The sequence below is a fragment of the Corvus kubaryi genome, unplaced genomic scaffold, assembly GCF_017639235.1.
Source record: "Corvus kubaryi isolate FWS band 111438036 unplaced genomic scaffold, C.kubaryi_AGA036_p1.0 37396, whole genome shotgun sequence".
Classification (NCBI taxonomy): Eukaryota; Metazoa; Chordata; class Aves; order Passeriformes; family Corvidae; genus Corvus; species Corvus kubaryi.
This window is the reverse complement of record NW_024581135.1, coordinates 1,478,240-1,494,090: the sequence shown is the minus strand read 5'-3', so window position 1 is coordinate 1,494,090 and position 15,851 is coordinate 1,478,240. Positions and strand designations below refer to the sequence as shown.

Sequence of the window (15,851 nt, the reverse complement as noted above, 5' to 3'; positions counted from 1 at the left end):
CTGACACATCCTGGGTTAAAAATCCCCAGAAATAAAAACTAATTTAAAACTCTGATATGGCCGAGGCTGAAGGGAGGAGGATTTAGGTGGGATATTGGGAAAATACACATATTTATATATTAATTATTTATTAAATATATATTCCTTATCATTATTATAGATATTATTATTTATTTTATGTATTATATAGTTGTATAATACATAAAATATATCAATCTATATATCAATCAATCTATAATTTTCTACCTTACACACATATAATTCCTAGTGCTCTCCTGTTTTCCAAGGCTCTTCCCTCACCTTTTCCACACATTCCATCCCTGCCAACACCCCCAGAGCACTGCCAGCATCTCCCTGCGACAATTCCCAAGGGAAAAGGCACCAAATGCAACCCAGGAGGAATCCAGGCACCAAGTGCAGTTGGTTTCCCCATCCCACACCCAGCCCAGCAGGCTCAGGGATCAGAGCTCAGGGCACGGCCACGCAGTTGGGTCAGGCACTGAAGAGCTGACATTTTATACATGGGAAAACCATAGGGGGGGAAAAGAATCAAGGAGTGAAGTGATTAATAAAAGGAAAAGCAGATCAGAAAAAATATGTCAGGAAAAAGATGGGAGGAAGGAATCTAAACTCACCAGTGGGATGGATTGAATCAAAATAAGGCAGTGATTACAAAGGAAAAAGGGCAAAACACAAGGAATGGGAAGGTCTTGTGTCAATCAATTATTCTGGGGTTAAGATTATTTTAAAACAGATTTAAAGGGAAATTTTTTGGCTTTTGAAATGAAAAAATACCGAGCTAAAGTTTTCTTGATTGCGTTTGACCCTCTCAATCTCAGGAGTGACAGGGGTGGGGGTTCCTGTCCCCAGCTCCTCCTTGTACAACACCTGTGGGGCAACGGGGCAGTCAAAAAGAGGTAAAGCCAGAAAAAATCTGCACTTTATGAAGGGAATTCACAGAATTTTATGCCCACTAAATGTACTAGAAAGCAGCAAAAATTAGGGAGCGTAAATCAGTTATTAAATGTGACAAATTCAGAGGAAGGGACGTCTGGGAACACACATCCAACTGCTTGCAGAGGCTGCAGTGGAGGAACAAAGTATTACAGGATGGGAAGTCAGCAAATTTAAGAAAAAAAAGGTTTAAAAATACAAAATAGCTTAAACTTCAGGAAAAAAAAATAATGCACATGAAGCAACAAGTGTTAAAATCATAAGAAAAATATTTTCAAACATAAGTATATAAAATATCGTACCTAAAAACATAACAGCAGAAAGGGGATTTTTTTATAAGTTAATTTGAGAGGATTTAAAGTTTGCAGGTGTTAAATAGCTACAGGGAACTGGGTTTTTTCTGAAAGGATAAAAAGATACCGAGCTAAAGTTCTCCTGGTTGCGTTTGACCCTCTCCATCTCAGGAGTGACAGGAACTGGGGTGCCAACCCCCAGCCCCTCCTTGTACAACACCTGTGGGCAGCAGGGAGTAATAAAATAAAAATAAAATAAAATGAAAGGGAAGGAAAGGAAAGGGGAGGACAGAGAGGAGAGAGAGGAGAGAAGAGAAATAATTGAATATTGTAAAACTGCAAAGTGTGAAAAATAGTTTTTCTAGCCTTGGTCAAAACCCAGCAAAAAAAACCTTAATAAAAATAACCAGGTAATGTTGCTGTCATCCCACCCAGGCCAGAGCTGCTGGAATGTTCCCAGGCTCCTGAAAATCCCCTGGCAAAGGGTTTTCCCTACTCCAGCTCCATATGTGGCAGCTTTGCCTCAGAGTTCCAGCCAGGCTGAGGGAGCTGCAGGGAGCCCAGGCCAGGGAAGTGCCTGTCACTGTCCCAGGGATTTCTGCCAGAACTGAATTCCTGGTGGGATTGGGGCAGAGTGAACCCAAACGGGTCACAAATGGAAACAGAAATAGAGAACGAAGTGGCGGCACAGCGCTCATCTGAGTGGATGTGCCAGGAGTAGGAATTCCAGACAGGACTTCACTCCTACAGCAATTTTCCCATCTACACCGAATGTTCCTGATGCTCCCTCACTGCTGTGACCTGGGAATGCCACCCGGGCTCCTCACAAAGACCTTGGGACACAGGAGAGCCCCAGCACAGCAGGAACAGGCAGAGACATCTCACTGCTTCCAACCCAAACCATTCCCTGATCCCGTGACTCGGGAAGGGTTGAGTCCATTTTCCATTGGCAGAGGTGAGCCTGGAGGTGCTGCAAGGGTGGACTCTGCTCCTGAGGAGCAGTGACACAGCTCCCACAATTAATATTTCCTTGGGAAGCAAAAGAAGGCCCCGCTCCAGTGCTTTAATTAGTGAGGTTAGAATCTCCCAGCTGGAACAACAGCATGGATGAAATTGAGGGGAAAATGCAAACATCAGGATCCTGACAGGGCTTTGGTGGTTTGATTAAGGAAGAGTTGCTCACAGCTCACCCAAGGATTGAAGGAATGTGACATGGAAGACTTAAAGGGGGTTGGGGTTGGGTTTGGAAGGGGAGGAAGGTGTGGTTTATCCCTCAGTACCGAGCTAATGTGCTCCTGGTTCCGTCGGACTCGCTCCATCTCCGGCGTCACCGGCGTCGCGGTGCCAGCCCCTAAACCCTCCTTGTACAACACCTGTGAGGGACAACAGCATTGCCACAAAAACCCCACTCAGCACAGGCCAAACCCACCAAATCCCACCGTTTATGGGATTATGTTTAGTGTTAGGATCACTTGGGATTCATGGCACACGTGTTCCAGAGGCAAAGATTAAGGAAGAGGCTGTGGTGGATTATTCTGTCAATAGGTGACTGCAGAGAGGAGATAAAGGCCCAGGGTAAAACAGACATGGGGAGAAACACCACAGCTCCAAAGGGATGTTCTGCTGCCCAGCTTAGTTCAGGAAATGCCAGTATTATTTTCAGGCAGGTTTGTTCTTAGAAGAAAAGCACATCAAGGTGTAAATCCCCCAAAAGCACAAACAGTGGAAGATCAATGAGTTAAAATCCTGCCAGGGCAAAGCCAGGACTAAACCCCTGAGGAAGAACAAGGTTAGGATGTTATGAGCACAGGATTATAACAACACAGATGTTGTTATAACTCCTCCAAGGTGTAAATACCGAGCTAATCTGCTCCTGGTTGCGTTTGACTCGCTCCATTTCTGGGGTCACAGGAGTGGGGGTGCCTGTGCCCAGCTCCTCCTTGTACAACACCTGTGGGACACAAGCACCAGCGGGGTGAGACCACCTTTGGAGACACCTCTGACCTGTTTACTGGGATTACAAACTGGGATTATACAGAAATAAGGGCACAATTCACATTACTCAGTGTCTTTATCAGCACAGTCACCAGCTCAGAGTAATTTGCCTTCAATGTGTCTTCATTTAAAGGACACAAATATTCCCCTGACCCAACCTGGAGAGGGGCATTTTATTTTTTATCTTAGTTTAGGAAATATAACAGAATTACTTTTCAGGCAGTCAGCATTTCTTTATGGGATTAATAAACAGTTTAACCTTTTCTGCAATTGTTCAACACACAAAGACTTCATTGTGGGCTTTATTCATTTTCATTTCTGTTTGTTTGCACCACTGCTTTACTTTGGGTTAAATGTCTAGGAAACAAAACCAACTGAGTATCAGCCCTCATGTTATGAGGTTTAATTCAACCTGTAATGATTTGATTTTTAAAAAATGGTATTTTTCATGCAAGCAGATGCTTATGGAATAACCCCAACCATGTGGGAACAGAACACCTGACAAGTGCACTCACAGCTCTTCTTGCAAATAGTAAAATCCTTGTACCAAAACAAACCAACAAAAACAATTTCACTGCTTGATGTCATTGAAACAAATACAAAAATAAAGCAATCACAGCAAGGGAAAAGAACCTATGGAAAAGGCCAGAAAAAATGAGGAATCATTTGGAAAAACAACTCAGTTGTGCAAAAGTGAGCTGTGAAACACAAGTAAAATCTACACTTGACTGGATAGGGGAAGGTTTTGTTTTCCCTTATAACTGTCACACAAAAAGGCTCCAATTGTTGTGGGTTTTTTCCACAAAGTTCTGTCTCCCTGATCCTTTCTTTCCCAGACAAACTTTAACACATAACCTAGGTAATTCTAGTTTCTAGCTCTGCGTTTAGAAACGGCCACAGAAGGAACACAGGCAGTGACCGATGTGGGATAATTCCTGTAAAATCCAGGTATTTCAATTTCCTGCTGCTGGCCACAGGGATTTGGGAGAGCTGGTGCCTTCCCAACAACAAAAGGCTGGAGCAGGGCTGTGGATGGGGCAGGAGCAGGGACATTACCGAGCTGATGTGCTTCTGGGTCTCCTTGACGCGCTTCACCTCCGGCAGGTCGGGAATGGGAGTTCCTTTCCCAATGCTCTCCTTGTACTTCACCTGCAAGGGCACAGGAATTAGGGAAAGGAAAGGATTGACAGGAAAGCATTCCATGGTGCATAAAGAGCTTTATCCTGATCTCGTGCAGAGGGGAAGTTTAAAGGATCTCATGGAATTCAACACCTTCCCCTCACCTTCCCAAGGAATCTGTGACAAGGCAACTTCAGCTGTTGAGTCACTGGGAATGGCACTGAAAGGGGTTTATAAAACCAGGTAAACTCCTTAGAACCTGATACTATTTGGCCTTTCTACCAACCAAAGGAGAATTTGGGATCTGTGAGAATCCCTCATATTTAACAAGGGTGAGAATCATCTCACAGCATTTCAGCAGTGACCAAAGCATTTCTGCTTTGGGTAACAACAAAAAAAGCCTTTCACAAGAACATTTTAAACATACTGAACACATTCTGCATGAACAAACTGGCTGCAGAGTTAGTGCCTGACACTAAATGACAACAGCATTCAAAAAAAGCATGGAGGAGGTTTAGGAGCTTCAAAATAAAATTAATAAGTATAATTATTCCAATTTTAGAGTACTGTGACCTTTTAGATAACACCAAAGTTTGCCAGGACAAAACAAACTAGAAAACCATCACCAGAAAATTCAGTCTGAGCAGAGTAAAACACTTTTTCCTGGGAGATGGTCCCACCCTGGAACAGGTGGTGGAATCTTCATCATGTGGAATACTCAAAACTCAACTCATCCTAAAGCTGAGCCCCAGGGTTGAAATAGATATTTCAACACATCCCTCTCAACATAAATGGGTTTTTATCCTGTCCAAACTGTATCTGGGATGAGCTCAAAATGACAGCAAGAGCTTCCATGGTTTAGAAATGGGTTGTAAGTAAGAAATGGGATGTTAATCATTAGAGAGGTTGCTGTTAAAGTAACGAGGATGGGCAAAAACTTTCAGGAAGTCACCCTTAACTGGGTGGGTTATTGCCAAACCACTGTTAGCAAGATGTAAAGAAAAGAAAAAAATATTAAAAAAAAGTATTATTTCAAGTTGAATTAGCAGTGGTAGAGTGAGTATCAAAAACCAATTCTTGTGTACCGAGCTGATATTATCCTGGGTTCGTTTAACCCTCTGCATCTCTGGGGTCTTTTCAATTGTAGTTCCAGTTCCAATATCTTCTTTATACAAAATCTTAACGTTTAGAATGAAGACAACAAGGTTAAGCATCCAAAACACAACATTCTTGCTCCCAGACACTGAATTTGGACACAACAGAGCAGCTGAGAGCCAGAGGATCCACTCTGGTCACTGCCTCTCTGAAGGTGTCCAAAGTGAGCACCATTTGTGGAAAAAAAAAAAGCTGATTTTTTTATATTTAATGCATTTTAAGTAGAAAATTATTTCTACAATAAGTCAAATTATCAAATATATTTCAGTGGGATATTCCTGGGATAGTGGAAGGAGTCCCTGCCCATGGCAGGATGGAAGAAGACGAGCTTTAGGTCCCTTCCAACCATTCCATGATTCCATAATCAAAACACTTAGGGGCTAATTTTAGGATTGAAGGTTATTATTTGCTCTAATTTGATTTATACAAAGATTTTCCACTTTGTACTTTACTAATGGTGCTGGAGGCAAAATGCCACAGGAGATCTGAGGCACTTTGTAACGACTCAGGCACACAGAGCACGAGGAGGGACAGGGAGGGACTGGCATGGGAACAGCACAAAGGAAAAGGGACAATAATGATATTAATTTAATGACAGGAGGGATTAACTCTATCACAGCTGTGCCTGTGAAAGAAGCCAATCACCCCACAAAAACAGCAGGGAAAAGCACCTTGTAAAGCCCAACTAAATGTACTGTTATCTGTAGGAGAAGCACCAAAAAATTGTAATTTTATTAAAGATATTAAACTCTGTTTTTTGGGCTGAGAAGTGAAGACAGAGGTGACCATACCGAGCTGAAATTCTTCTGGTTCTCCTTCACCCTCAGAATTTCTGGGGTGTCCTGTACCACTGTGACCTTTCCTTTACTGTTCTGTAGGTCTGACTGATATTGAAGCTGTGAAAAGGGAAAATGTCAGGTGTTAACTTTGTGCTGTACAAATTCACTCAGTTTCCTTTGAAGATAAAAAATATATCTATTTTTTTTTAAATTTCTGTACTTACCATGCTGAAGTTCTTCTGATTCTCTCGGACCCGCTGCATTTCTGGTGTGTCAGCCACAGGCACATAGTACGGCATGTCCTTCTCTGCATCTTCCTTGTATTTTTTCTGATGGAAAAGCCCAAATGGATTAAAAATAGAAAACACAAAACCAGCAATAAACAAACTAGAGTTATTGCTTGTTGAACAGTGCCCATCTTTGTGGAGATGTGAGTTCTCTGTCTGATACAAACTGAGATTACACCTGTGTGCAAGGTTTATTTTAGACAGCAGGTTATTTAGGAGTAGGAAATTAAGAAGAATCTGCTTAAAAAAGAATTAGCTTTGCAAAGCAAGAGAAATTATTGTGTCACTTGGTACAGTAGTAAAATTAATTTGATTATTGCCATAGAATTCCAGAGCTCTGGAGAGGTTTGTTCCCTGGTGCCTCCTGAACGTTGTGAGAGGTGGTTATTTGGGTGCTCAATTAGTATTTCCTGGATTCCCACAGGAGCAGGATTAATTGCTTCACTCAAGATACCTGGCTGGAAAGGTTCTTGACCTGCTGGGCATGAATAATCTCTGGAGTATCAACAACACTGGTGTAGTTGGCTTTCTCCATTTCTGCCAATTGTTTGTATTTGATCTGTCAGGCAAAGCTCATGTTTAGGTGCCTTGATCATCTCTGCACAACAACTTGCACTGGGTTGAACCAGAAAAATCTCCATTTTCCTTTAAAAAGAGCTCAGGGAGTCGGGGGGTGCCACAGACCTGGCTGGCGATGTCGGTGGCGTTCTTGGCCCTCACAAAATCCGGCGTCTCCAGGGCCAGCTCGCTCAGGCCCTTCCCGCGGATCTCCAGCTCCAAGGCTTTCTTGTACTCCTTCTGCAGGGGAACACAGCAATGGATCACAGCAAAGGGGTGCAACAGCTTCAGCAGCTCCAGATTCACAGCCACAAACCAGGAATTGTGCCAGTCCCAAAGCAGGAACAGCGCCAGTCCCAAAGCAGGGATAGTACCAACTCTAAACTAGGAATAGTGCCAGTCCCAAACCAGGAATAGTGCCAGTCCCAAACCAGGAACAGTACAAATCCCAAACCAGGAACAGTACAAATCCCAAACCAGGAACAGTACAAGTCCCAAACCAGGAATAGTGCCAGTTCCAAACCAGGAATACTGCCAATCCCAAAGCAGGAACAGTGCCAATCCCAAAGCAGGGATACCTCTAATATCAACTCATAATTATGCACACAGATTATATAATTCCAGATTATTTCAATGTGTGCTTCATGATTTAAATCTTGGTTTAGACCCTTGACTAATTAACTAATGAGTCCCCTGAGTGACTGTTGATCCCAGCTCCTGCTTTCCATCTGAATTCCTGACAGTGACTGTAAACACAGGAAAGAGCTCACTTCAAAGTCCACTTTGGTCCTTAGCCCCTCATCCGTGTTCTTTTCTTCCCTCTACTCAAGAATTTCTAGGGAATGATGAAGTTCACACCAGTGGAAGGGCAGGGATGGATGGAATACTGGGAAGGAATTCCTGTCTGGGAGGGTGGGCAGGGCCTGGCACAGGGTGCCCAGAGCAGCTGTGGCTGCCCCTGGATCCCTGGCAGTGTCCCAGGCCAGGTGGGACAGGGCATGGAGCAGCCTGGGACAGTGGGAGGTGTCCCTGCCCATGGCAGTTGGAGGCTGTTCCATCCACTCAGGCACTTCCCAAGCAGCTCTTCCATACCTCGTTCAGGATCTGAGTTGCATTCTTGGCTCTCAGCATGTCTGGAGTCTCCTCTAAGGCTGTCAGTCCCTTCCCTTTGACTCCTTCCTCCAGATCCTTCCTGTACTCTTTCTGCAGGAGAAGGAGAAAGAAAAACACTGCAAAGCAAGACCAGAGCGAGTTTTACACTCTACCAACTTTGTTGCAAAAAAATTAATGAAAAAAAAATAGCAAAATCTCCAAAAGAAAAAAAAAAAAAAAGAAAGACATTTGGAAAACAATTTGGAAAACAAGAAAGAATATTGTAGAGGGTTATAGAAGAACTACTCCAACAGAAGATAGGGATTATTGTGGAAGAGAAAGTGGCAAGGCACACACATATGGACCAGTTAGGCTGAGGGAAGTCAGAGAGGGGCAGGAAATGGGAATACAGTTAAAGGACAAGGAAGAAATGTCCATGGCAAATTAGCTCACAGCACAAAATCCAAGTAAACATGCTCAGTGTGCATGGGGAGGAGAGTGGGGAAGAAGAACTGGTGCTGGGAATGCTGCAGGTGCTGAAGGAGGCAGAGGAAAGAAGCCCAGAGGAGCTGGTACCTCGCTCGCTATTTTGGTGGCGTATTTGACATGTAAGAGGGATGGTGTGACCTCCAGGCCAGTGAGGTTCCTGCCCTTCATGGACTCTTCAAAGTCCTTCTTATATTCTTTCTAAAGAGAGCAAGAAGAAGAAGAAAAAAAAAGTAAACCAGCAAATATTTATTACAATATTTTCATTATGTGCAAAGTTGGGAGGGTATCAATGCCACTGGGTACAGCTGAGGCTAAATGGGCACCTAAACCCTGTTCCCACTAAAACTTGTGAAGCAGCTCAGTGCTTTCCATGGAAACAGGACCTGATCCTGCCTCTGGTTTTTATTTTTCTATTCATTTGTCTATGTAGAGAAAACATTCAAAAGGTACCACAAGGACCAACAGCCTTACACAGCTGCTTTGCAGCCTCCATCTGGGCCAGAGCAGGATTAAACTTCAAATAAACACAAAAAAACTGCTCATGAAAAGAGAATGACAGGCTGGGGAGAACCTGTGACAGCAGAGACATGCAGGGAATAAGAGTTTCTGAAAAATGGAGTTTTGAGGTGAAAAAAAAGAAGCAGGGCACTTTGTCTGTCCTGTGATATCACACAAACACTGTCACATTGTAAAAGTTTAAGTGAAATGAGTTTTGTACCACATTTCTTATTCAAGGACTTGTTTAAGCTTCATTCACTGAGAGCTGATAAAAATTACAGATAATTTCTGACTCATTTCTTGACAGGAAGGGGTCATGAATGTTCAATGTAGCATTTAACAACCATCATAAAGGAATCTGATCTATTTTTTCAGTCTATCAGCATACACAAGGTGCAAGTAGAATTGCCTGTTAAATCCCTATTACAGTTTAGGTATAAAAAAGACATTTTCAAGCTTTTCAGCTTATCAGTACTGATGTTACCTCGCTCTGCATGAGCTGAGACTCCTTTGCAGTCAGGTATGTGGGAGTTTCGAAGTCCAACATGGGTTTTCCTTTTTCCTTCTCATACTTTTCTCTGTATTTCACCTGAGAAGAAAAGATAAAAAGTCACGCTCCTAAATAATCAAAGACCTAATTAATTGAGCAGCATGTGCCTACTATCAACAGTTCTGTGGTAAAAGCTAATGTCTAATAGAGTTTGCCTTCCTGAAATTTGTATTATTGACCAGAAAATGTAAAACTTGGTGTCCAGGAAGTAAAATGTCCATGAAGATGAAGAGATTCCTGCTTCAAGTTCTATTATCCAGATTTTCAGAGTGCTGAATGAGGTAATGCTGTGGCTGTGGCCAAGTCAGAGCCTGATTCCAAACTGGAGCAACAAGGACTGACTTAAAAATTAATTACAACCTCATTAACAACAACCTGATTAACAACCATTTCCTTACAGTCCTTTGCTATGTGACCTTTTTGCCTTTCCATACCTTGAACATCCCTGGAAATGTCTAAGGCCAGGTTGGAGCAACCTGGGATAGTGGGAGGTGTCCCTGCCCATGGCAGGGGTGGGACTGGATAATCCTTAGTGTCCCCAAACCATTCTGGAATTCCATGCCAACTACCAGAACAACCAGCCATAATTTCTAGCTGTGTTCTAGCCATAATTTCTCTCTTGCTTTACAGCCAGTAAACACTTGGAACAGAGAGGATCAGAGTCTAAATCACACTATGAATTTCTCTGGAGGGATTCACTGTTTTGTTCCAGAGGGAAAAACTCCAGGCATGTTTCAAAGCAGCAGGAGGTGCTGTTTTGGATAAAGCCTTTTTGGATGCAGGAAAGGACAGCAGAGCTCTCCTTTGGATCACTGGAATGGATGAAGCAGTTGGAAATACACTGTCAGCAACAACCCTAATTCCTTCACTTGCCAGTTTCTGTGACTTCCAGGTCCTTTTTTCTCTAGACAAAAATCCCCCTGAGAAATGTATCATCCTGTGCAAAAAGATCCTTGTGCAGCAGAGGTGAGCAACAGGGATTGACTCTGGAATGAAGGAATCACACTGAGATCTTATCTGTGTATTTTATGTGTTCTGAACTTGGACATGTGCAGGTGTTTCTCCCTGGATCCTTACCCAGGTGTGCAGCGTTGGTGGGGCAGAGAAGCACAGGGACTGTCACAGCCTGGAGGATTTACTGGGAGGATTTTGATGGAATTTGGTGCTCAGTGAGTTGGGATAATGACAAACACACATCCAACTTACGTGGCTCTGGAGTTCTGAGGCCTCCCTGAAGTGAACCTGTTCAAGATTATCTGGCACCACATGGTAGTGACCCTTACTCTTCTCATACTGCTTCTTGTACTGGTACTGAAGGGAAGGTGTCAAAAATTATCTCAATCAAAAAAAAAATCCCTCAGAAAATTTACTTCTTAGGTCCAATCAAAGCAACATTTCAACGGAACATCAAAGAGAAATTAGAAATGCAAGAAGTAAAACAAAAACCAAGAAGTTTAGAACTGATAATGGGGGTTAAAGATGGGGAGGAATAGTTATCTTTTTTATGGTCATTTGGATTGCAAGAAAGGTTTTGTAAAAACCAGGATTAAAAGAAGAAAAAAAAAGAGAAGAGAGAAAACACAGTGGGTAATGAAAAGGCTGTACCAGGCAATAAAGGGTTTTGCCTTTTCTCATTATCAATTATTTTGTTAGGCACAATTATGTGGATTTACAATAGGGGAGTGTTAAGCACGAAATAAAAAAAAACAGATAAAAATAAAACATTTAAATACAGTAATCGGTAAAGAAAAAAGGAAAAAATAAAAAGAAGTATTTGTTAGTGTAGTGCAATCAGTTAAAATGGGATCAAGAATTAATCCGGTAAAAATGATCAGTGTTTAAAATATTAGCAGTTGTACAGGTGATGAAGATTTCCCTCCCCAGAGCACAAACGTGGGGACACCGCTGGTTAAGGAGGAGTCATTAGGAAATGGAGGAAGAGGTCACTACCAGGTGATGCCCATGAAGGGAGCAGCTGTTACAGGAGGAGGAGTTAGCAGAGAATTCCCAAGGGAATTCCCACCCGTGGGAGCTGTGGGATCACTCTGAGCTTACAGCGCTGGCGAGCTGGCTCGTGCTCAGCACGTGGTTCATGAGCAGCGACTCCTTCATGTCCGTGACGGGCTTGTGCAGCTTCTTCAGGTCTGCCTTGTACTTCACCTGCGGGCACAGGGAGCAAACCCCATCAGGAGAGGGCCCTGCTGGTCCAGCCTGGGCTGGGAGAGCTTCCAACAACACAAAGGAGGGATTTGGGAAGGCGGGTTGGGATTTCCCCCCAGGAAAAGCAACCGCGAACGTACCTCGCTGGCCATGTTGTGGGCATCCTTCAGGGTCTTGTAGATTTTGGCCTCCTTCAAATCATACTTTGGCTTTTTACCCATCTCTTTGGCAAAGTTCTCCTTGTATTTCACCTAAACAGAGAACAGCCAGGTGTCACAGCTGCTGTGCAGGACTCACCTGTTTGGCTGCAGCACCCCCTGTTCCACTGGGGCTGGTTAGGAGAAGAACAAAAGTGCAGGAACTCGAAGGTGTCCACTGGAATAAAGACTATTTAAAATAGACCTGACACAGAAAGAGAATCGACATCTGTTTCATATTTACAAGATGCCACTTGTGATTTTTCTTCCAGTTACATCTCCTCACTGTAAAAATAAAAGAGCCAGGAGAATCGTGTGGCCAAAATTGTGACCCTTGGAGGTGAAGAATTCTTCACTAGATGGGAACAGTCCATTGATTTAAGATGTTTCACAAAGAGATAAAAACAGTGACAGGTATAATAAGAGTAAAATACAAGAAAATTATATCTTACATAATTATAATATTATATATAACATTAATATATAATATATTATATAAAATATAATATAAGAGCATATGAAAGAGTGTCTAAAAGAATTTTTTACATACTTCTTGGAGAAATAAGAGCTTTAAAAACCTCAAGACTTCAGAGCACTGAAGATTTCAGTACATTGCTATGCACACAGTGTGTTCTGACTGGATTAGGGATAAAGGAGGACAGTAATGATCACAAACAGAACAGTGACACAATTAATTACTAATGATAAATAATTAATTCGATTCTGCAAGAGGTTTAGTAACACTTCCAAACCACATCAGCTTCAGCCAGGTAAAACATAGCAGTGTGAGCCATCAGAATCCAGCAGATCCAGGCTGGAGGCACGGAAATGTTGAAAGGAATGAGATCCATGAAAAATGAAAAGCAAGCAAGCCAGACAGACAAAATCCAACTAAAAAACTCAACTGGATAAACAAAGCGGACGTGATGCTTTACAAAGTTTATGAGAAGAGATGTCCAAGAGAAAAAACCAACAGTTAAAGATGATGCTGACCATTCTTTGCTCCCTCAGCGCCCCTCCAGCAGTTCATTTCCTCTCAGAACCAAAATCATCTCAGCAAAGAATGTTTTAAAGACTCAGAGTGGCAAAAGAATGGAAAACCAGGATCTCATCATTGAATAGGAATAAACAGAATTTCTTCTTTTTCCTGTAGATCAGTTTAAGAATCCTTGGTTCCCCTGAGGAGATCCTTGGTTTTCCTGCAGACACCGTGGTGGACATTCAAACATTCAAACATGGCAGCAGACACAGCCAGACATGGAAAAACCAAAATCCTCCTTTCTTTCACTTGGAAATACATGTGTAAAACGGAAATGGCACAGACCTGTCTGCTGCCACTTCCAAATGGGCAATCCAGGCTCTGGTTTTCTGTTTTCCAAAGGTTTTGATGTGGGAAGAAGTCTAAGAACCAAGGAGCCCTCAAACCAGCCCAGGCTGCACTTCTCAGTGGGACTGATTCAGTCATAGTCTGCTCTTCCATTATGAAATTCCAGCCAATAAAATAGTTTCATTAAAGTTTAAATGAAGTTTTAATAGAATAGTTAGAAGAGTTAAAATGATGTTCTGGTGACTGTTTACTGAAAATTACCAGCACCATTGCTCAGGCTGGTCATACACATTTATTTATACATATATTTCCAGGGGTTTTTTGCATTTTTAGACAATAAATGCTCAAATTTGACGGGTTTTTGGGTGAAAAAGGTGAGTTTTCACATTAGGTGAGTGCACTAGAAACTTCCATTAAAAAACTTGGAAGCTCCAAAACCATTATGAAGGACAGAACAACATTTCAAGCTTCACATGGTGCTACAGAATTGCAAGATAAATATGCAAGCAAGAGACAGATGCACAACGATGGCATTAATGTCACTTAATTAAAATTCTCTTACATGACTACTAAGCATATTTGCTTTCTTAAAGGTTCTCATCCAGGGTGTGTCATAGGAAGCAGCTCCATGGCCTCTCATGTGGTGTTTGAGGTACTCTGCCTACAACCAGCAGCAAGAAAGCAAGGTCAGAAAGTCAAAAATCCAGAATTCAAACAGGAAGGGGAGACAAAGAACCAAGAGGGATTGAGGTCCTGCCACAAGATCCTTTTAACGACAAAGTACAAAGAAAGTGGCTGAAAGAAACCGAGTGTCCGTTCAAAGGATGGAAAATAAGAGTCAGGTAAAGGCTGGTTCTGGTAAAGCCAGTACCCAAAAGGGCTAAAAAAGAGCAGGACAAACACTTCAGCATTTAAAAGATCTTGTCACAACATCATTTTAAGAAGATTTTATACCTCCATTAATGACACTGGAAAAATTTAACAAAGAAATACCTTGTACTGGTATTTAATTTTTATTTTAACGCCTTCCCTTCCTTTCCCTTTTCCCCTACTCTGGCAATAATTTCAGTTATAACAGCGACATTATAAGTTATTTCTCATTTCTCTCATTGCTTTGAAGTTGCACCAACTTTTCATTTTGCCCTTACCTGGCTGGTCAGTTTGGACACCTCCTTGGCCAGCTCAATGTCTGGACGTCCCAGCATGGTCACACCCACACCTGCTGCTCCACGCTTCTTATATTCAATCTAATAAAAGAAATAAATCCTTTGGCAGTGATGAAATCCTCTTTTAATTATTCTACTGGATTTTGTAGTGAAATTAATGCTAAAGGATTATCCAGAGGACTTGAAAACACTCACATTGCTGATTAACTTGGCAGCCTGAGTTGCTTTCTTAATATCTGGTCGATCTGCTATGGGTGTGTAGTGGAGCTTGGACTTGGCATCCTTCTTGTATTCAATCTAACCCATGGAAAAAGACAGAGGAAAGAAAATTAATGAGGTTTATTCATGGGGAATACACAGTAAAGGACACAGCAACGTTGCTGAGAAAGTGCATGGGTTTATTTTGGAAATAATTCACAAGGAATGGATCTGGAAATCTGGTTTTGCAAGTTGTCTACAAGTGAAGAAATAAATGTGGGAAATTCTGTCTGTGTCTGAAGGGATGAAAAAAATTATTAGATGTGATTTGCACCACATTACTTGAAATCCTACCATAGGATTGAAGCACAAATCCTTTATTTTAGTGCATTTTTATATTTGTAAATACTTGTACCTTCATCTTTCAAAATTACACCTGAACATGGAGGCTGGGAGGAAATTCAGAAATCCATAAACTTGGGTTTTTCCAGCTGAATTTGCTTACATAACCTACGAAATTATTGGAAAAAGAAGGCGAACTTACTGTACTCTGGTTTTTAGCTACTTCCATGGCATGTTTCACCTCAGGAGGCTCCAGCATGACAGAATAATTGGATTTGCCTTTTTCCTTCACAAACTTCTTTTTGTAGTTTGTCTGTCAAGAGCAGAAAGGGCCACGAGTGAGTTTTTAATGTCACATGGAGGAAAATGCTACAGAAACTTGGAAAAAGCTCCCTGAGACTGCTGTAGCTGCATAAAGAGGAAACACCTCATTCCCAAAAGTGGCTGCAGTTTTTGGAGCTCAGGTTGCCAAAGCTTAGCTTATCTTTGGAGATGATGAGCTGGGTCTGAACTCACCTCGCTGACGTTCTTGGTCACCTCCTTCACGTGGACGGTGTCCCGCGTCTCGGGCAGGGTTGTGAAAGAGCCATGGGGCAGCTGCTTCTTGCTCTGCGCTTTGTACTTGTTCTGCAAGCACAGGGGAAAACCAGGTAAAACCCAGCAGTTCAAGGATGGAAGGAAATGAAATGAAT

The 15,851-nt window shown here is 42.2% G+C and overlaps 1 protein-coding gene across 30 annotated transcripts in view; it reads right to left on the bottom strand.

The window, feature by feature from the left end:
- The window catches only part of NEB (nebulin), a 90,139-nt gene that overhangs the window by 8,342 nt on the left and 65,946 nt on the right, over positions 1 to 15,851 (bottom strand). For 13 of the 30 annotated variants that reach the window (XM_042040322.1, XM_042040326.1, XM_042040329.1 and 10 more), the window contains 21 exons: positions 15,676 to 15,786; positions 15,362 to 15,472; positions 14,815 to 14,916; positions 14,602 to 14,700; positions 14,016 to 14,114; positions 12,070 to 12,180; positions 11,825 to 11,929; positions 10,976 to 11,080; positions 9,704 to 9,808; positions 8,809 to 8,919; positions 8,233 to 8,343; positions 7,267 to 7,380; positions 7,037 to 7,141; positions 6,520 to 6,624; positions 6,308 to 6,412; positions 5,447 to 5,539; positions 4,299 to 4,391; positions 3,106 to 3,198; positions 2,528 to 2,620; positions 1,375 to 1,467; positions 796 to 888 (listed from right to left, as the gene is read on the bottom strand). In XM_042040322.1, the coding sequence (XP_041896256.1) occupies positions 796 to 888; positions 1,375 to 1,467; positions 2,528 to 2,620; positions 3,106 to 3,198; positions 4,299 to 4,391; positions 5,447 to 5,539; positions 6,308 to 6,412; positions 6,520 to 6,624; positions 7,037 to 7,141; positions 7,267 to 7,380; positions 8,233 to 8,343; positions 8,809 to 8,919; positions 9,704 to 9,808; positions 10,976 to 11,080; positions 11,825 to 11,929; positions 12,070 to 12,180; positions 14,016 to 14,114; positions 14,602 to 14,700; positions 14,815 to 14,916; positions 15,362 to 15,472; positions 15,676 to 15,786 (2,157 nt within the window). The remainder of the gene's footprint in view (positions 1 to 795; positions 889 to 1,374; positions 1,468 to 2,527; positions 2,621 to 3,105; positions 3,199 to 4,298; positions 4,392 to 5,446; positions 5,540 to 6,307; positions 6,413 to 6,519; positions 6,625 to 7,036; positions 7,142 to 7,266; positions 7,381 to 8,232; positions 8,344 to 8,808; positions 8,920 to 9,703; positions 9,809 to 10,975; positions 11,081 to 11,824; positions 11,930 to 12,069; positions 12,181 to 14,015; positions 14,115 to 14,601; positions 14,701 to 14,814; positions 14,917 to 15,361; positions 15,473 to 15,675; positions 15,787 to 15,851) is intronic. The other 17 variants (XM_042040339.1, XM_042040340.1, XM_042040343.1 and 14 more) reach the window with 10 other exon arrangements.